Source organism: Nyctibius grandis, chromosome 31, assembly GCF_013368605.1.
Source record: "Nyctibius grandis isolate bNycGra1 chromosome 31, bNycGra1.pri, whole genome shotgun sequence".
Lineage (NCBI taxonomy): Eukaryota > Metazoa > Chordata > Aves > Nyctibiiformes > Nyctibiidae > Nyctibius > Nyctibius grandis.
Window position 1 is genome coordinate 5,015,753 of NC_090688.1, and position 19,627 is coordinate 5,035,379.

A 19,627-nucleotide genomic window follows, 5' to 3' on the forward strand; every position below is an offset into this window, starting at 1 on the left:
CCGGGCAGGGGGGCACCGGGCAGGGGGGCGCCGGGCACGGCCCCGGTGCGTGGCACAGCGTGGGGCAGAGCCTGTGCACAGCCCCGAAGCACGGCACGGCCCCGGTGTGTGGCCCCGGTGTGTGGCCCCGGAGCACGGCATAACGTGGGGCGCAGCCCCCCGCACAGCCCGTGGGGAGAAGCCCTTCCTCCATGGCCCCCCCGGTTGCACCGATCCAGCCCAGCTCCACCACGCAGACGTGCTGGTCACTCCGGCTCCGGCCACGCACAGCGCGGGGCACGGTGCCACCAGGAGCGGGCCCCCCCCCGCACTCCCCCAGCCACCCCAGTACACGGTGCCCCCGGAGCGGGCCCCCCCAGTCACCCCAGTGCAGTCCCGCTCTGACACGGGCACTGGTCTCTCCTGCCCGGCCGTGCCAGGACAGGCAGCCCCACGCAGCCCCCCAGGCCCGGCAGCCCCCTGCCTGCCCCACGGTGCCCCCCCGGCTCCCGATAAGGGCTCCCCGTCCCCCACGAGGGCCCCCGCTCGCCGCGCACACTCAGCACTTTGCCAGCCCTGGGCTATTTAAAGCCGGCCAAGACCCGTGTGGCCCTTTCCCTCCCCCAGCACCGCCGAGCCGAGCTGGTGGACTTTCCTCCCCACGGCCATGAGCGCGCGGGCGGCAGCGGGGCCGATCTTCACCGAGGGCGAGGATTGCCGGGCGGCCTGGCGCGAGGCGGCGGCCGGCTACGATGCGCCGGACGCCCACCTGGAGATCCTGGGGAAGCCGGTGATGGAGCGCTGGGAGACCCCCTACATGCACTCGCTGGCGGCCGTGGCCGCGTCGAGGGGTACGGGGGTCCTGCGGAGCCATGCCGTGGGGCTGGGGCATGGGGAGCGGGACACTCTCCCACGAGCAAACAACATGGGGAGGACACGTTGCTGTTGGGGACCCCCCTGCATGCACCCCGCTCGCCTTCGGTGCTCCCCATGGAGCGGGGCCGTGGTGGCACTTGTGCTTTCGTGTCAGGGTGACACATTCCCGAAAGGGGCTGGGGCGGCGGGGAGGGGGGTGCAGCCCCCTTCAGGGGCAGAGCACGGCCTGGCCAGGACCTGCCACCGGCCGAGGGAGGGTTTTGGCAGCGCCGCTGCCGTGGCTGCTTGATCCTGCTGCAGCCGCCCGGGGGGGGCCGGTGGGGGCAAAGGGCCACTGCAGGGTGCAGCCGGGGTGGCAGCAGGTGACAGGGACATGGCAGGCTCACCCCAGCGCGGGCAGCACCGCGCTTTCCCACCCCACGCCGAAAAAAGCCCGATTCAAGGAAAAAGTGGGGTAGCATTTGGGGCTGGGGGGGCTCAAAGGGGGAGGAAAACCAGGGCTCTGCGTTCGCTGGGCTTGCTCGGGCTGCCCGGTGTCCCCGGTGAGGGACGGTCCCCCCCAGCTGCCCTCTCGTCCCCAGGCGGCCGCGTGCTGGAGGTGGGCTTCGGCATGGCCATCGCGGCCACCAAGGTGGAGGAGTTCGACATCGAGGAGCACTGGATCGTGGAGTGCAACGAGGGGGTTTTCCGGCGGCTGGAGGAGTGGGCCAGGGCGCAGCCGCACAAGGTGCAGGGTGGGCTGTGCCGGGGGGGTGGGCTGTGCCAGGGGGTGCCCACCGCCGGGGCTCACCGCTCTGCCCTCCCGCCCGCAGGTCGTGCCCCTGAAGGGGCTGTGGGAGGACGTGGTGCCAACGCTGCCGGACGGGCACTTCAGCGGTGAGGAACGGTGCAGCTGAGCCCGGTGGGACCGGGGAGGGGGCAGCGGGGTGGGGGTCCCCAGGGCAGAGCTCGGAGTGCTGGCGAGCACCCAGCCCGGCTCCCTCCCACGGTGACGGGCTGCAGCCGGTGTCCCCAGGGAGCGGCGCCTTGTCCTGGGGAGCGGCAGGTCGCTGCCTTCTGGGGGTCGGGGACACGGGGTGCAAATTTAAATAGGAAACAAATAGTACCAGGCTGTGAAGGGGGACCTTCCCCCGGCACGTGAGCCCCACCAGCGCCTCGGTGGTCTCTCCGGGTTAACGGGGGGTCTCCGGCGTTCCCACGCAGGGATCCTGTATGACACCTACCCGCTGTCGGAGGAGACCTGGCACACGCATCAGTTCACCTTCATCAAGGTAAGGTGGCAGGGCGCAGCCCCCGCAGTCCCCCCTGCCCTTTGCGGGGGGCCGGAGCCCCCAGCTTGGGGGGTTTTGGGGCACACAGGGCAGGGAGGGAGTCGAAGGCAGAGCTGGGTGTTGGTCTGCAGCCCCCGCTGTCCCCAGCACCCTCCCTCAGTGCCCTCTGGAAAACCCCAACGTCCCCATGATGTCCTTGGCAGCACTTTTGGTCCGTGTGCTCGCAGCCGGCTGGAGGGGAGTAGCGGGAGGGCACGGAGGGCTGGGGTGATGTCCGGCTCTGCGGGGAGATGTGAGAGCTCGGAGGGGGGGTGAGGTGGGGGCCGGGTGCCGAGTGAGGGGTGCTGCACAAGGCGAGGGCAGCGTGCTGGGTGCTGAGCCAGCCCCAGCCCCGCTCGGTTCCCGTCGCAGGACCATGCCTTCCGCTTGCTGCGGCCCGGCGGGGTCCTCACCTACTGCAACCTGACCTCCTGGGGGGAGCTGCTCAAGACCCGCTACACCGACATCGAGAAGATGTTTGAGGTGAGCACCGGTGCCCAGGCTGGGGAGGGCCTGACCCCCCCCCCAGCCCAGCCTGGGGTCCCCACAGCTGCAGCAGCACGAGGCAGAGCTCTCCGTGGCCGTTTAACTCATCTGTGATGGCCGGGGCTCAGCAGGGAGCATTGAGGGAAGGTCGGAGGGTTTTTGCTTGGGGCAGCCCAAGACGGGGCTCCCCACCGCCGCGCTGTCCCATGTCCTGGGCTCCGCAGCATCTCTGCTCGCCTCCGGGCAGCCCAAGCCATGGCGGCTCCTTCCCACCCCTCCTCTCTCGCAGGAGACCCAGGTGGGGCAGCTGGTGGAGGCCGGGTTCAGGAGGGAGAACATCAGCACGACGGTGATGGAGCTGGTCCCCCCTGCAGACTGCAGGTACTACTCCTTCCACAAGATGATCACACCCACCGTCGTGAAGCACTGAGGGTGCCCTCGGGGCTGCCCCGGAGCCGCAGGCTAACGAGGAGAGGCTGATGGTGTGCACTGCGAGGAGGAGAAAAGCTCTTACCTCCTCTGATGCTAACGAGAGAAGATTGAAGCTGATTTATCTGGAGATGGCTGGAGGCTTGGGATCGAAGTCCTGGGTCTCCAGGGACCTCCCCGGACAAGAGGACTGGGCATTCCCTGCCACACCATGGGTGTCACTCAGCCAGCCCCCTGCTCTGGGGGGGTCTTCGGGGCTCTGCAGAGGAAGGCCCCCGGCTACGTCCCGTCCCAGGTCTCGCCCTCAGGTCCCACTCAAGGCTCGCCCTCCTCTCCAAACACCTCAATTAAGCTGCAATCCAAGAGCGCAGCTCAGAGCCTTCAGCCAAAGGGGTTCAAGGACCAGACTCTTCCTCTAAAAACTTGATAATTTTTAGAAATCAGGGCGTGGCTTCACCAAAACAGGGAACACAGGGTGAAGTTTCCCAACACTTCTGGCTAAAGCCCATCGTAGCACGCTCTGGTCCCGATGCCCTCCTTGCAGTTCCAAGCGCACACGTGACGTTTCCTCTCTCCCCAGAAGGGATAAAAGCCATTAAAAAGGAATGAAATACGCAGTGGCTACTTCAGATCAATTTATTTGTCCTTTGAAAGTGTGTGGGTAATTCTGCTGTGGCTGTTCCTCTGCTGGGGGCTCCGGGAGAACACGGGAGGAGCTCAGGGAGCCCTCGGGGTTCACCTGGGTGTGTGTTGGCCTCAAGCTTCCCAGCAAAGCCCAAGAGCAGCTCCCGGGTTTCTGACGAGGCGTTTACGTCACGATAGGTAACTTCAAACATCCTCCTTCCCTCCCAGGCTATCCAGACCAGAAACACCACCCTGGATGTTACCAAATTCAACTCCTGCTCTTTAATTCAGTTTTTAAACGAGTTAAAACACTTTAGATAAGAGGGATACATGACAGACACAAGGGCACCTTCACCAGGCAGGGGTTTATTGGAAGGCTTGTGAGGACACAGAGTTCTTGTGCGTACGACTGCGAGCAGGTGCCCCGGGGGGCAGAGTGGGGGGTCATAAATACGAGGTTATTTCCTGTACCAGATCTGAATCTTCTTCTCCCGTTTGATTTTCTTCTGAAGCTGCAGGATTCCATAGAGCAAAGCTTCAGCAGTAGGTGGGCAACCTGAGAGAGAGGAGGCAAGCCCGCGGGGCCGCTAGCTGCACTGCACTGTAGCCAGGGAACGGCCAAGCCCCGGGCTTTGCCCCGAAGCGGGCTGTGATTTCCTCTGGCTTTGTCTGTCCCGGGCTGCAGAGCTCACACAAGCAGTTTTAAAGAAACTAAAGTGACATTTTCTTCAAAAAGCTCTCGATAAAGCACAGAAATGCTTTTAAGCAAGGTGGCATCTCACAGGAGAAAGTCCCTGGGTGACCAAACTACAGCCCACACTTTACACAACAGTTACTGGTGAGTAATGTCACCAGAACAACTCCCCTCGCTCACTGGAAACCCCAGGCAAACCTTCCTGAAGCATCTGCAACTCCAGCAACCCCGTTTGAAACAGGAAGAGCTTTAAAAACGACACCAAGCACCAAATGTACAAAATTCACTTCACCCCCACCCTGCTCTGGGTCAGCGCCCCGGCACGCAGGGGCTGTCGTTCCTACCTGGCACGTAGATGTCCACCGGCACAATGCGGTCGCAGCCCCTCACCACGGAGTAGGAGTAGTGGTAGTACCCGCCGCCGTTGGCACAGCTGAAAGAGACGGGGGGGTTTCAGCGCGCTGGGACACATGGCTCAGCGGCCCACGGGCAACACGAGCAGGAGGCAAAGGAGAAGGTGAACCTGGCACCCGAGTGCCACGAGGCAAGGAGCCACCCGTGGACGCGGCAGAGAGGGACGGAGCAGACGCTGAGGTTACGCTGTGGCTGCTCAGCCTCTCCACAAGCTCCGCAGTAGAAATATTTTGAGAGCTTTTGTCTAAATGCAAATTGTGACATTCTGGGCGTACACAAGTCCCCAGACTCTGCCAGCTGCAAAAACCCCAGAACCTTTCACTGGGGAGACTCTGCAGTTCACAGCACCCTGACAGACACCATTCCCCTCACCCGAGTCAAGCAGAGTCTTTATGTTTCACTCGCAACAAGGAAATACAGAGGAGAAATGGGTTCCCCTCCCTTCACGTCCCCACTCAAGCGCAGACACCAGCTTTCTCCCACGCCGTGTAAGGCGCTAAGGACGTCCCGGCACTCACCTCCCCATGGAGACCACGTAGCGCGGCTCCGGCATCTGGTCATAGACCTGCAGGACACAGACATTTCAGACCGCTGCCCGCTGGTGCTGCAGCCCCGCACGAGGCGCCCGTCGCAGCCCGTACCTTTCGAAGGGCCGGAGCCATTTTGTTTGTCAAGGTGCCGGCCACAATCATGACGTCAGCTTGCCGGGGGCTAGCTCGGAACACCACCCCGAAGCGGTCCATGTCGTAGCGAGGAGCCGCCATGTGCATCATCTCCACGGCGCAGCACGCCAGGCCAAAAGTCATCGGCCATAAGGAGCTCTGCAGCAGGAGAGAGGTGGGTTACGGGGAGCTGAGACCCTGGGCGGGTGACTCAAAGAACAAGAGCTGATCAGACTGAAAAGGACAGAGAACAAGAAAAGTTTCAAGGTCTGTTTGGTCAGAGCGTCATAAACGAAAATGGTGTTTGCTGTCATGCAAAACCCCACAGCTCCGGGGAAACACAGGCGTAGAGATCTGTGCATCTGATGCCGAACGCACCCAAAGCCTCAGACGTGCCCCTTGACACCTCACGCTGCTTGAGCAGCTGCCCCAGAAGCAGCGGTGAGTGGAGAAGGCAAAACTCAGCCAAGCCAGAGCACGCTGGATTCGGGGCAGCGTCGCTCCTGCAGCCTCCTCCACACACAGCGCAGCTGCCCGTGACAAGGGCTACGTAAAACCAGGCGGTGCCTCGTGCTCGTCCCCAGGGCCGGCTCGGCTCAGGCAGGTGGCCCGCGCCGCCCTGCACCACCCTGAAGCGTCTCTCCCCCACTCTGACACAGGACCCCAAGCGCCAGCCTCTGGCCAAGAAACTCAGCTCTTTCCCTGTGGGGAATTTGGAGCCTATTTTTATCCCGAGGAGGAGGAGATGGCTCGTTTCCCACCTCAAAGCGCTGGATCCCATTTCTCCCGAGCGAGCACGACAGTTTCAGCCACTCACCCTTCGCGCCCAGTTGATCAGGTCATCGAGTTTGGTGACGATGTATTCGCCCCTGCTGGTGGGGACGTAGGATTTTTTCTGGACGACAGCCGAGCTCTTTTGCTGGACTTGGACAGAGCTGAAGACAAACAGCGCGGTAGCGTCAGCCTCCCGTTACTAAGTGTAACTGCAGAACACAACCGTTAGCCTCGAGGAGGGGCGATCCCATAACGGATCTGTGGTACGCTGCTTATGGACAACCTCACACCCTCTGCTGCCGCTGGAGACTGTGTCTATAATGGGGGTTTTCCCCCATCATGGGGAGGTTTGTGGCGTTTGTTGCTCAGGCAGAGCCCAGCCCCTCTGTTCACCGTACCCAAATTACGGGGGGTCCTGGCGGGCTCACAGACCGACAGCAGCCTGCCAGTTAATCCTGGCTTTTTAAGAAGCGAGGAGGAGATTGGCATGTGTACGCAGGCCGAGCTACTGCAAACAGGAGGTTTCTTCCCCTGCACCACCCGGGATCCCCCTGAGGGAGGAAGGGGTCAGCCAAGGAACCTGCCCCGAAGCGCCAGCGTTACCTCTCAGCACCGTCAGCCACCGGCGTCTGATGGAGCAGCTGAGCATGAACCGATGTCACAGCACCGGGCCTGGGGAGAAGAAAAACCCCTGCACCTCCGTGTGACACGGTGACACAGCCCCCTGCTGTCCCCGCAGCCCCCCGAGCAGACCCCGGTGCTCTCCCCACAGGGAGCACAGCAGCCCCAGACAAGGCAGAAGCAAGTACTGGGATCAAACCCAGCCAGGAGAACCCCCCCAGCCCTCCCGCCCCCGCTCACTCGGGGCTCCCTGGCACGGGGGGAGCCGCTGCCAGCTGCGGGGCTCAGCGGGACCCCGGCCCCCCCCCCGCATCCCCAGCCCCGGCCCTCACCGCCAGGCCAGCACTCCGCGCCGGGGGAGGCGAAGACCTGCAACGAGAGCACGGGAGAGCTGAGCCCCAGCCGGAGCCCGGTACCGGGGTACGGCCCCAACGCGGGACCCCCGCCCCGGGCTGCCCCGGAGGGGACAGGGACACGCCGCGGGCCCCGACCGCTCCCCGGGACCCTCAGCCCCGCGGACGAGAGTCACCCCCGAGGAGAGCTGCGGGCCCTGCCTCGCCCCGGAGCCCCCGGCCCGGCCCGCCGCCTCCCCAGGCCTCCCTCCCGGCCCGGTCCCTCCGCCCGTCGCTGTCCCGGTCCCCCCGGCCCCGCTCACAGCCCAGCGCCGCCATCTCGCCCGCAGCCCTTCAGGCAACCTCTGGGCGCGGTGCACCCGCTAAGCGGCCCGGCCAGGACCCGGTGCCACCGCCTCAGCGCCCCGGCGGGGAACGCGGGGCGGGGCGGGGGGTTCCGTGGGCACCCGCCGCCCCCGGCAAAACGAGGTGGGCGGGGGAGAAGCGGCGGGGGGAGCGAGACCCCGGTGCCGCGGGGCCCCGGAGGAGCGGCCGCGCAGGAAAAGGGGAGCGCCCGTCCCTGGGTGGGCTCGAACCACCAACCTTTCGGTTAACAGCCGAACGCGCTAACCGATTGCGCCACAGAGACCGCGCTGCCGCCGCCCCTACCGCCGCGCCCCCTGCTGTGGGCAGCGGGACTGCGCCGGGGCTCGCCGCCGCCGCCGTGTCCCCGTCCGGTCCCCCCCGCGCTGTGTCCGGTCCCCCCCCCGGCCCCTCCCGGTGCTCGGCGCCCACCGGGGCGCGGGAGGGTCACGGGAAGGGGGGGGGAAAGCGCTCCCAAGCAGCCGAAATAGCTCAGCTGGGAGAGCGTTAGACTGAAGATCTAAAGGTCCCTGGTTCGATCCCGGGTTTCGGCAGATTCGCTCTTTTCCTGCCGCGCGCTGCGGAACCCCCCGCTCCCCGTTAGCCCCGGACCCCCCGTCCCGGGTCGGTGAGGACCCCTCCCCACACCGGGCATCCCCCTTGTTTTGCTCGAGCCAACGGTAAGCAGCAGCGCAGGAAGGTGCATCCACCAAAACGGGACGAGCCTGCTCGTGGGAGGGAGAGTTGAGGCTAAACTTGTGCTAAACACAGCACGAGAACATAAACCAGTGAGTTTGTTTTCCTCTCTTCATCCCTCTGCTTAACAACATGAAACTCTGTGATTGAAACACTATAGTTTTATCTGACATACAAACATCATCTTCACCGGATATAAAACTCCCTTGAAGACCCTCTGCCTGCGTGCACCAAAGACCCCAGCCCCAAAACCAGCCTTTGAAATAAACGAGCGCACTCAAAGAAAAGTGACAAGGAGCCTTTGATGCTTCACTTCATCTTTAATTAAGACCACATCATTCTGTACAGCGCAAGACTGCGGTTGGTCTCAAGGTAAGGAACCTTTAACAGCTGGTTCAAGAGCTGGAAGTGTAAACATTTCAGAGTGTGCCGGCACAACGTGCACCCTCGGTCAGCCCCAGGCAGGCCAAAGAGGAACAGAGATAAAGGCAAGGTGATTCCGGGCAATGGTTGGAAGCAGGATCGTCACAGGACTGGAGGGATTTTAACTGAGGAGCGCACACGTGATTATGTTTTAGAGGGGAGCCCGAGGAAAGGTGGTTTCTGAATCGCCACAAACAGCTGGAAGCTTCTGCCTTCTGAAGCAACTGCACGTGACCCAGGTGATCTCCATCCGTGACTCCGGAGTTAACCCTGTCAACTCGTCATTCCATCTTCACATGCATTATCCCTTCTCACAAGTTTTATCGAAAAATAAAGAATAGTCCAACTTAAATACTTATTATATTCCTGTGATGTCCCTTTGAGAAGGCGAATAAGGATTCCAAATGCATATTGAAACTTATGCAGAGTACAGAGTAATTAAAAGTGTAATTAAAATATATTCAGATAATTGCTATAGCCAGAATACACCTCTCTATCCCAATTTACATTCAGACTTCTTCCTTAATTTCCTCTCCTCATCATTTGTATTGCACAAGCAAGTAGGTGACCTTTTCATCATAATATAGAAAAATAGTAATCATTGGGCTTTATCAATAAATAGTTACCGGCAGCAGCGCAAGTCTGTCAGAGGCACGATGCAACACGCTACACCTTTAGCCAAGCTGGGGGAGGGAACTGTGCATGATTAAATTTGATACTTAAATCAGATAGAAAAAGACAATCAGAAGTGTTCCTAAAATCATGGCCTCAAAAAACCACTACAGCAGCATTCAGAACGGTTTCACTTTTAAATGGAAAAAGTGAACGCTATTTGTCTTTTAAGCCAACACTGGATTCCTTTTCCACTGCATTTCACAGCTGTCCTACCAACAAAAGCAAAGCCTTTGTTACAGGGATTGCTTCACTAGGCACCAGGTTTATTTCCCACACTTCGAGACACCTAAAGCAAGAATCATCAGTCCCCCAGAAGCACCTTCAGTCAGTAGTGTTAAAGTCTTACGGCTACGTAATTTACCGGTAGGTGTATTTCTGAGGACAGCAGCCCTTCCTTCCTCAGACATTTGGCCAAAATAATCCAGACAAACGTTAGTGCTACATCAGGGAGCTCTGGAGGACACTTGCAAGTTGTGCAAGCTCCAGGTGAAGTGCACTGCACGGGGACGGAGCCTCCCCGCACGGTTTGTGTCTGCTCTTACGGGCAGTTCACCGTGACCAGCCCAAGGGAGCAGCGCGCGGCTCCGCTGCGCGGGGACTGGGCACGGCTGTACCCGACAGTAGTACAGCATCAGAGTGACTACAGATATGTACACACGGATTTTCAAAAGAATTACACATTTTATATAAATAACAACTTCATCATATACACACAGTGTCGGGATAATCGGGGAAGTCTGTGCCACTGCTCAGCTGCTGTCTGTGGATGCTTGTTCGGCCTTCCGCTTTTTTCTTTCTAGAATTCCTTCATCAAATATTTCTCTCTCCCTGAAAAGAAACAAATTGAAGTCCTGTAGTAAAAACAATCCTATTAATCAGCTCACAATGTGTTACAGTAACTCAGCCAGAATGTTTCCCACGTTTAATCAGTTTGGTATTTAGATGAGGAAGCTTGCCTTACAGAAGGGAGGACACCGAAATCTCCTGCCCTTATACTCAACACTTTCCCACATGAACAGTAAACTAGTAAGAAAAGTTCCAAGAATACTAAAAATAAAAGGATACCTTTTGCCCACAGATGGTCCCTTTATGTATTTCTCTTCTGCCTTCTTGTAATCTATCTCATCCACAGCAGAAATTGCATAAATGATGGCCTATAAAAGTATACAGTTCATTTATACTCGTGAAACAAAAGCTAAATTACAACCAGTGACTGGAAACTCTCTCGGCAGATGAGCACATTTTTATAGTAAGGTTCCTTAATCACTTAGGAAACTTGGATGAAACTGCTTGTTGTGTATCTGAAGTTCTTAAATAAATAATACAAACTTGTCCTTTAGCATCCCCAGGAGAATATTTTTTATAACCAGGTTAAGATATTCTTCATACTAATTTTGTTTCTACAGAAGTTACTAATGGCCTCCCAGGAAAGTTCCTAGGAAGAACAACAAGTATCTACAAGTATAACTGTAAAAACAAACCACCCAACACACACAAAGAACCCCAGAAAGCCCAGAGACAACTTTGCCAAACTAAAAAAACAACCCGAAGCTTTGAAAAGTTTCAGAATCAAAACACACGAGAAAGCAATCACTGCCTTTGAAAACATCACACTACCTAAAGCTTCTCTGTGCTAACAGCTTAAGAAGCAGCATTTAGGATCACCTTGGCTCACATCTCACCCGTGACCCTGCCAGCCCACGGACACCGACCCCCGCAGCACCCGGAAGGACGAACACTGGGCCTTTATTTTCTCCAAAACGTAACATAAACGTATTTGTTCCCCAACCACCAGCCCCTGAACGTGGCTTAAGAGCCTCCTGCCCCATTTTAACATTCTCTGCCCAAGGGGTACACAGAAACCAAGCACAGTTTCACACCCCTTGAGCTGCAGGTAGGCAGGACGGATACACCTGCCCAGCCCAAACACCACCAGCTCCCGGGAACGCTCCGCAAGTCAGTGAACTCCAATCACGTAACACAACTGTTATTTACTTACTTCAACATTTATTTTTCTCGGTACTTCATGTTTACTTACTTCAGGCAAAAGGACATCCGAAATGAATTTTATTGCATCTCCTTTTTTTTGATGGAGATTTTTAGTGTCCGTTCCACAATAGACTTCCTGCAAGTAGTTCACCACGTGGTCTAGTTGTTCGTCATCCTCTAAATACGTTTCAACGCAGGTCTCGTACTGACTTGAGTTCATGAATTTCTTCAGCCACCGGGATTTTTTTCTGCTTTTCAAAATAGCCAGAAGATGCTCTTCGGCCCCCTTAGCCTTCACTATAAACTCCACTATCTTTTTGTTCGCTTTATCTCTAGCAGCTCTCGTTCTGTCAGGAAGGAGTTTCTTGGGTGGCTTCTGAGGTGACTTTTCTGATGAAGACCCTCCAGGATCTTCCTCTGCCAAGTTTGGAAAGGTCATTTGGGCTAAACCTTTATAAACTTCCTTTCTAACTGGGGAGCCTGAAAGAAAAGCCACACTCATTCTTACTTAAATACACAAAACAAAGGGGTTTCTTGCATACATACTTACATATGCAAATATAAAATAAGGGATTTTCTTCATAAGAGAGAGGTTTTTTTTCCTCCCCTACCAAAGGTGGTAAAAAAACCACCACCAAAATCTTAATTTCACCTTAACAAAAAAACCCTTACCTACTAAGGGAAGAATAAACAAAAGAAAATGAATTCACTTACTGATATCATCAGCGAAGTATTCCAAGAAGGATCCCGTAAAAGAATGACAACCTAAAAAGCCCAAAACAGGGTTATTCATCAGTTCAATTAAGCCCATGAAACAAAGCTGTCAGTTTTACCTTTTTTCTGATGTGTATCAGAATGGATGACACCATCCGACTCATCCACTTACCTACTCTAATTCGATAGTCAGAAATCAACCCAATGCACCACTCGATTTCTTGGCGATAATTCTCTTTGGCTCGTTCCTACAAAGCAAGAGCCATTTACAGTCCTAAACAGAATCGCCTGTTGAAGCTTTTAGGACTAGGACACTAACCAGGTAACAGAAACAGCTAACGATAACGAATCAAAAGTTTACTTGCAGTTTTCTGCATTCTCCTGAAACTCAACTTCTGCCCTCTGCAGCGTGAGAGCAGCTTTGTTGTAGGTACAAAATCCACAAGTGAAAACACAGGAAGGGTCCTAAGCAACTGCCTGCCTTCCACATACACAGTATTCTTAGGAGCAGCCTCACCAAGAGGGAAAAAGGTGTCAGGGGATCCCCTTCCCATATTAGTCTCCATTTTGTGGAGCACAAATTACACTTAATTACTTTGTTGAATGGAGAGAGAACAGAGAAGGTGAACAGAGGCAGCCCAGTCAGCTGCACCACACTCCTCCCGCAGGGCGAGTTATACATTGTGTACACAACTTATTCTTCCCAACACATGTATACACTTGCAGTTACATGTTACTGGTAGTACTTACTATGAGGTCCTGCTTTTCTTCACAATCAAAGTGCTTCAGATTCTTAAGAGGAACTGAGAAACTTGATGAAACAAAGAAACACAGTTAGGGAACAGAGGCAGTGGAGCAGCACCTCTATTTGTTTGCTGCAATGCTACACCTCCCTGAAAATGAGGGTTCACAAGGAATTCAGGAACACAGGTTTTACTAGTTTTGGTTTTCATAATAAGCTAAAACTATGGAATCTTGTTACAACTGAGAAGCACCTGGCTTTAAAACGAAACTAAAGGCAGGCCTGTGTTTCCAGAAAGTTTGGGCACCAGCTGGCTGCCCAGCCCTTTTTGCATTCCTCAGGTAACGCCAGCCTGTCTCAACCAGCAGCATGACAAAGCACATAGCCCACACCTGCAAACCCTCACCTTACTTGCTCTCTCCCTCTGAGATTAACTGACAGTGTTAATGGCCCTGTACCAGGAAAAGCGTACAGGTCACTGCGTAAAAGAAACTGAAACATCATCAGAATCCACAACACTTACCCTTTTCTCTTGTCATTTGTACCCGTTTCTATTAACACCACAGATGCCTTTTTTTGTTTCCGCTTCATATGTTTCACCTGTTGAAAGGATAAAATCTCATTAGGATCCTAAAATCCAAATACCCTTACAAAGCAGGAACATTTTCCATCGATATTATACAGTCCACCCCATACTTAAGTTACACAAATACGAAAAATTAAGTTTAAAGTGGTGAGAATAGCAAGTTACCCCAATGGAGCGTGTTTGAAGTGCCCAAGGACCCAGGCTCCTCCTTTTGTTAGCTGGGTACAACCACCCCAACTCACAATACAAGATGTCAAGGCTCAGGAGTAACTCTTCGCTCCAATATAAAACATACATGAATCAACCTCATTTATTTTTTACATGCTTTTGACAAAAGTAACTTTACTTCTATTATTTTTGGAACGCTTCTACTGGAAGATCTTCACTACTTCCAGCTCTACACAAGTCAAGAAGGGCAAAAGACACTCAAGCAGTTCTCCTTATTAGACCCCTTACAATTACACCCTAAGGCAGCGATCTGTTCTTACCACTGCTGGCCAGTAAGGATATCTTCGCACTTTGCACCAGACCAAAATCCCTTCTTCAATTGATTGTGGTTCTATGATGAAAAATAGAGTAATTTTTCTTTAAAAAATGAGACAAAACAGTTAGCTCACCCTCTCTTACCACCCTCCTTTTACAGGGTTTAACTAAGGTGACAGGGCATCCCCCTGCATCCCCCAAAATGCAGCACAGCGAGTTCTGAGTACAGGGACTCGGACGTTCCAAGCCTTTCACAATGATCTGCATTTCATTCTGTCCCAAAAAGCCTTTCTGGGGCATCCAAGAAAGGCATTGGCATTTCATTCCAAGCTTGAACAAAGCTGGATTAACTTTCTAGAAAGGTTAGGTTTCATTGCCACAGCTTATCAGTAAACAAGAAGCACACATACCCTACAAGAGCACACCAACCTTGGGTGAAGAAGTCTCACATAGGTACACTGATCTCTCACCTTGATGTGATAAAATACTAGGAAGTTCTTCATCCTCCTCCTCTTCTTCTATCAGAGCTGAGAGGCGAGAGAGAGACTCTGAGGAAAATATCTTTGAAGTCGGGTCAGACGATTCCAGTCCTGCCCAGAGCAGCAAACACCAGAGGTCATAAGCATGGAACAGCAATTAAGGGTCTGCCACACCACACACTCTCCATTCTCTGCCTAGGTAAAGGCCTAATAATTGGAACAGAAGATGAAAAAGGGAAAGGAACGAGAGCAGGCTGGTTTCAGGACTCTTTACCAGCCCGTTCCTTTATGTTACATCATTTCATCTCCCCACTGACCCGCACGCTAACTAGACAGCGGTGCAGAAAAACCCACGACGTGTGAAATGTGGAAGTAACCCAGGAAAGGGTGTACAGTTTTTCAATGCAAAAGCCTAAACAGCCCCAGACAGCCTAAATGCCACACTCCGTTTTAGCCAGTGCCAAAGCGACTGCATTTTCTGCTTCTCTAAATCTTAAAAGGAATTAAAATCAGCAATTCAACAGCCACATTCACAGAAGCACTGCAACATCCCAAGATGAGCAACAGGGCTCGACAATCAAACGGGATGAAGTGTTCCCTTCCCCGAGCACTATGCCCACCTTCATCTTCCTCAAAGTCGAGCAGCTGAAACGGCTTTATTTTATTCACAACCACGTGTGAAGTGTTCTCATTTTCCTCCTCCACACGCTGAGAGGGGAGGCTATCAGAAAGAGTCCTGTCGTTAGAAGGCCCAGACAAAGATTCAGGGCAACTCTTGCGCTTCCTTCTCCTTTTTGAGGACAGAGCCCCACCGACCTCTTGCTCTCCATTAACCCGTTTCAAACTCACTGGCTTTTTTCTCCCACCTAATTGCTTCGCTAGACTTTCGCTCTCGCTACTGATGCGTTTTTCCAAGTCATCCGAGGCACTGTTACAAGGGGAATCCAGGAATGTCCTAGGCTGACCTCCAGTGTTTGCCCTTTGGACAGGTACCGCCGCGTCAGGCTTGCAGGGGACAGAGAGAGGAGACCCTTCCTCAGCAAGGGGCTGTGCCTGATCCCCAGGGCAATCGTTCCTACGCCTCTTGGTAGGACGGGATCCTGCACCTCTTGGTCTTTTTCTTCCTCCCTTACTTTTTCTCTCCTTGGGCTTAAGGGAGTCTTGATTTCCTGCTTCAGACTCTGTCAGCAACCTGGGCTTGACTTTTTTCTGTCTTGGTAGTGATTTTGATTCTGGTATTTTGCAATTTTGACTCTCTGAGTTTGATGTCTCATACAAGTCCCCAGTACTACACTTGGAAGGGTCCATTTCACTCCCCTGTGCTTTAGCATGCTCCTCCAAAATGAGCGAGCCTTTCGGGGTTTGTTTTTTTGTACCAGTCTTCCAGCTGTGGTTATTTTTTCGCCCTCTTTTCTTCCTGGAAGTCTTAGGCTTCAACTTTTTTTCAGAGTGAAAGGGCGATTGACATCTCTGTAAGAGGGTAGTTGAGAGAGATCCTGCACTGCTCTCCCAGGATAACCGAGTAGCTGGTCCTTCTTCTGAAGGTGGTGCTTGTCCGGCAGAGCCATTTTCGTTCAAAACATCCAGGGCAATTTTAAGAGAGCAGCGATATTTCAGTTCTTCCACAACCTCACTTGAATTATGACTTTGATCTAATGAAGAATATGCAATAAATGCAATAAGTTTCTTTGTATAAAAGAAATAAGAAATTTATACTATATCTTTTAAGATGCAACTTAACACTTAAGTCATCTGTGCTTCTTAAGGCAAAGTATATAGAGACACACAAAGTGCAAGCTTCCAGTGCCTTACTCTGATGGAAGTACACACAAGTTCCTTCACCCTTCCTTCCAACTACACAAGGGAAGAGCAAAGGCAGCTGTGATCATGTTTAGTCTATTTTCAAGCTTTACGGATGGAATGGAAAGCGGGGAGAAGAAATGCAAAAAAGCCCTCAATAAATACATAAGGGAAATACACAACTACTGGCCACCAGGCTGAGGTTTTGTGTATATTTTACATTCAGAACATATACAAGACAGCAAAGGTTTTGATGTCTCCTCACCTAAGTCAGAAGCGATGTCTTCTACACGCTTCTCTGTCAGTGGTACAGCATCTGCACAGCTCACACTAATCCTGAAAACACAACAAAGCTGACTGAAAACGTCACAGCATCAAACACTACTAACAGCACGACACTGCTTTCATCTGGCTATAAACTGGCAATTTTTTTCCCCCCAAACCCATACTTGTTGGTAGAAGTTAGGGAAAAAAACAACCCACATGAAGACAGCACGAGCTAATGGTCAGCACATTGTGGATGTTCCATGAGACAACTCTATGGCCAGCTCTAAAAAGGCAAGGGGCTTGGAGTCAGCCATCTACTCCTTCTGTAAATCAATGACCTCATTTCACAGATACCTTCAGATAAAGAGATTACCTCTTTTTTGAATGTTTAAGAGTGCAAAGGTACGACAGTAACAAGGACACTTAACTGTTCTTTCAAGCCAAGTATTTCAACTTCAAAAGAAGTCTCCTTCACATTAGTAATGGGTGTTTTCCCAGCAACTCCAGTTTCACACAAAACCTACACTCAACAGAAAAAAACATGCATTTAAAATCCTTGAGCAAGTCTGTTAGACTACAGGACAGATCTGACATCAAAACACGTCTACTCTGAGCAGCGCAGAACGCACTGATGTTCCATGGCATCTGGTTGCAGTATTAGGATCTCTACAGATTAGCTCTTTTTTAAAGTATTTACATGTTTACTTGGAGCTCTTACTTACTTACTACTCTGTTTCACCCATTTCTAAGTTATACCCAACAACCCTTTCCTCATTCACACATCTGCTTTACCTTTGCTGGCCATAAACGCTCCTTCCACAAGCAAAGAATATACTCTTGATTTGTCATGACTGTGTTTCACATAGACAAGGAAGATTCCAGTGTGCTCTGAAGAAAAAGGGAATAAAAAAGTTACCCAGCACTTGGCCCATTTTCGTCTTACTTTTTTTTTTAAGGAAACGTAGGACTTAAATAGAACACATATTGTTACAGTCATGTATCCTTTTGAGACTACTGGAGTAGCATTACTCTGCATTGGATTCTCCAAAATTAAGCTCTAAAAGTGTATCTTTCTACAGCTGTGCAACATAAGAAGGTCTTACTGAACATGTAAGTCTAGACAATAGTCACAAATAAATAAAAAAAAAGCTGCCATAGGCCCACCCATTCTGCAGCTCCCTGCTAAAAAAGCCTGATAATGGAGGCCACTTGTCACATCCTACAAATGACACCACACTGTGTCAGTTTTTATATGTAGCTTACAATTATAATCGGAGTGAACCTGCTAAAGAGTTCTCACGTATTTGTTAACGACTTGAAAAGGCTTTAGGAAAGACCCGTTAAGAACAAGAAAATCTTCCTGTACTCACAGAGCCGAAGACTCGGGTCTCCTCGGCACGCTGGAACGCGGTCCTGCCACCAAAGACAGCAAGAAGCAGATGTCACCACCGCCCTGAAGCGCCAGACCCCGCCGGCTCGGAGCAGGGACACGAAGCCTGTCACTGCCGCGCGGTTCAGGGAAACTGCCAGGCTCCGACGGCTGCCCCTGCCCTGGCTGCCCCGACGGCCGGGACTTGGGGGAAGAGCGGCCGGTGCGCCCAGCCAGGGAGGGGGTCCCGCTGCGCTGAGGGGACAGGCCGCCGCTCCCCAGCCCTCTGTGACGGGACAGGCCGCTCCTCCGCGCCCCGCCGTGAGGGGACAGGCCGCCCCTCCCCAGCCCTCTGTGACGGCACAGGCCGCTCCTCCGCACTCCTCCGTGACGGGACAGGCCGCCCTCTCCCCGGCTCCGGGCCGGCTCCGGGCCGCCCCCCGCCGCCACCACCGCCCTCCCCGCAGCGCCCGGGGCCCATTACCGTGCGCTGGCGCCAGCCGGACAAACACGCGCCGCTCCCGCCCCACGTATCAGGGCGCCCTCCCTCCCCGCCCCAGCTCTGCGCATGCGCCGCCCTCCCCCCGCCAACGCGACAGCCACTCAGCGAGCCCCGCGAGCGCGTAGGTCACCGCCTTCCCGTTGCCAACACACACAGGCGGCAGCCAATCAGAGCGTCCGCTCCTCCGGTTGCTCCGCCCCCTTCTATTCTACCACCATTGGAGGGTGTGGGGCCACGCCCCGCCCCCGCTGCGGAGCGTCCTTGCCGCTGGCGTCACTTCCGCCTCCCGCCGAGGCGGTGACGTCAGCCGTTACCGCGGCGACACGGGCCGCGGGCGCCATGGCAACGGGGCCGCGTGATGACGTAGTCGCTTCGGAGGGCTGCACCGTGACGTCACGCTGCGGCAGCTGAGCCCCCACCCCCGGGGCCCCCCGCCTCGGCGGCCCCCGGTAGGCCCCGGCAGGCCCCGGTAGGCCCCGACCCGCCCAGGGCCTCGCTGGGCCTGGCCGCCGTTCCCCGCACCGCCCCTCGCGCTGGGGGCTGCCCGCCTGCCGGGCGCCGTCCCACCGCACCCCCCTGCCTGCCCCTCGGTGCTCTGCCTGCACCGGCACAGCCCTCAGGGCCCGCAGCCTGCGCGCTCATCCCAGCGTTACTCAAAGGTGTTTGTTGTAATTCGACCTTACAAGGGGTTTGTCTGAGGGTTTTTTTAGGTTAAATTACTTTGCAGGCCCAAGTGAGAGCCTGAGAATAAATTGTCGTATGAAAACGGGTCAAAAAATCAGAAATAAAATGGCCTTCAGCCAGCTGCTATTTGCCTTGTCAATATTTAATGCTTTTATTCCGAGACCAACAGTAAAGACAGAGCCCAGGTTGTGACGTTAGATACTTTATTAGCTGTCTAAGCTTCTTTATAAATACCTGCAATATCAGAAATGTCACCACGAGACTGAAGTAGTAAGTTATTAAAACACATTCTGAAAACAGCATACAGACCAACATGGCATCTCCTATTAGCTTTACTGCCAGGAATACATTTTTTTTTCTACCTTTAAGTACTGATATGTGTGGAATAATATTTTCTTGACATAAGAGGCAAACTCCTTTTCTCCTTGGTTTTCCCTCGGGTGCCTTCCAGTGCTGAAGACACTCTTACTCACTGTTACCTACTTGGTACCTCATTTCCCATTACTCTGGAGGATGAGGAGCAGCCTGCGGGACGGGCAACGTTACTCAGCATTTCCCAGCATCAGGCCCTGCTTCACAGGCTCTGGGCGTGCTGAGCGCTCGGGCCTGGTCCTGCAAGGCGTTTAAATAAATATTTCCAGTCAAAGGATATAA

At 54.0% G+C, this 19,627-nt stretch overlaps 3 protein-coding genes and 2 non-coding genes across 7 annotated transcripts; 2 read left to right on the plus strand and 3 right to left on the minus strand.

Moving 5' to 3' along the window:
• Positions 1-606: 606 nt before the first annotated feature.
• On the plus strand, positions 607-3,697 carry GAMT (guanidinoacetate N-methyltransferase). The gene is made up of 6 exons (XM_068420516.1): positions 607-830; positions 1,437-1,582; positions 1,668-1,731; positions 2,059-2,126; positions 2,538-2,648; positions 2,941-3,697. Exons 1-6 carry the CDS (start codon positions 647-649, stop codon positions 3,079-3,081), a joined length of 714 nt encoding a protein of 237 aa, XP_068276617.1. The 5' UTR covers positions 607-646; the 3' UTR covers positions 3,082-3,697.
• Positions 3,698-4,050: 353 nt separating this feature from the next.
• Positions 4,051-7,605, minus strand: NDUFS7 (NADH:ubiquinone oxidoreductase core subunit S7). The gene is made up of 8 exons (XM_068420517.1): positions 7,525-7,605; positions 7,202-7,238; positions 6,852-6,920; positions 6,292-6,409; positions 5,454-5,633; positions 5,331-5,377; positions 4,743-4,831; positions 4,051-4,260 (listed from the first exon to the last, which is right to left on the minus strand). Exons 1-8 carry the CDS (start codon positions 7,538-7,540, stop codon positions 4,163-4,165), a joined length of 654 nt encoding a protein of 217 aa, XP_068276618.1. The 5' UTR covers positions 7,541-7,605; the 3' UTR covers positions 4,051-4,162.
• A 171-nt stretch (positions 7,606-7,776) lies between these two features.
• Positions 7,777-7,850, minus strand: TRNAN-GUU (transfer RNA asparagine (anticodon GUU)). Its single transcript has one exon. It is a non-coding gene; the product is annotated as a tRNA-Asn (tRNA).
• A 195-nt stretch (positions 7,851-8,045) lies between these two features.
• TRNAF-GAA (transfer RNA phenylalanine (anticodon GAA)) lies at positions 8,046-8,118 on the plus strand. Its single transcript has one exon. It is a non-coding gene; the product is annotated as a tRNA-Phe (tRNA).
• A 485-nt stretch (positions 8,119-8,603) lies between these two features.
• PWWP3A (PWWP domain containing 3A, DNA repair factor) lies at positions 8,604-18,325 on the minus strand. 3 transcript variants are annotated; one of them, XM_068420576.1, is made up of 15 exons: positions 18,272-18,325; positions 17,789-17,831; positions 17,211-17,306; positions 16,847-16,938; positions 16,417-16,487; positions 14,972-16,003; positions 14,343-14,462; positions 13,878-13,948; positions 13,327-13,403; positions 12,812-12,872; positions 12,234-12,309; positions 12,062-12,112; positions 11,397-11,827; positions 10,424-10,512; positions 8,604-10,186 (listed from the first exon to the last, which is right to left on the minus strand). In XM_068420576.1, the coding sequence occupies exons 3-15, from the start codon at positions 17,265-17,267 to the stop codon at positions 10,108-10,110; spliced, it is 2,307 nt and encodes a 768-aa protein (XP_068276677.1). In that variant the 5' UTR covers positions 17,268-17,306; positions 17,789-17,831; positions 18,272-18,325; the 3' UTR covers positions 8,604-10,107. The 3 variants fall into 3 exon arrangements, with proteins under 3 accessions (XP_068276677.1, XP_068276678.1, XP_068276679.1); XM_068420577.1 differs by lacking the exon at positions 18,272-18,325 and having other exon boundaries at positions 14,343-14,399; positions 17,789-17,866; XM_068420578.1 differs by lacking the exons at positions 10,424-10,512; positions 18,272-18,325 and having other exon boundaries at positions 17,789-17,866.
• Between the last annotated feature and the right edge of the window lie 1,302 nt (positions 18,326-19,627).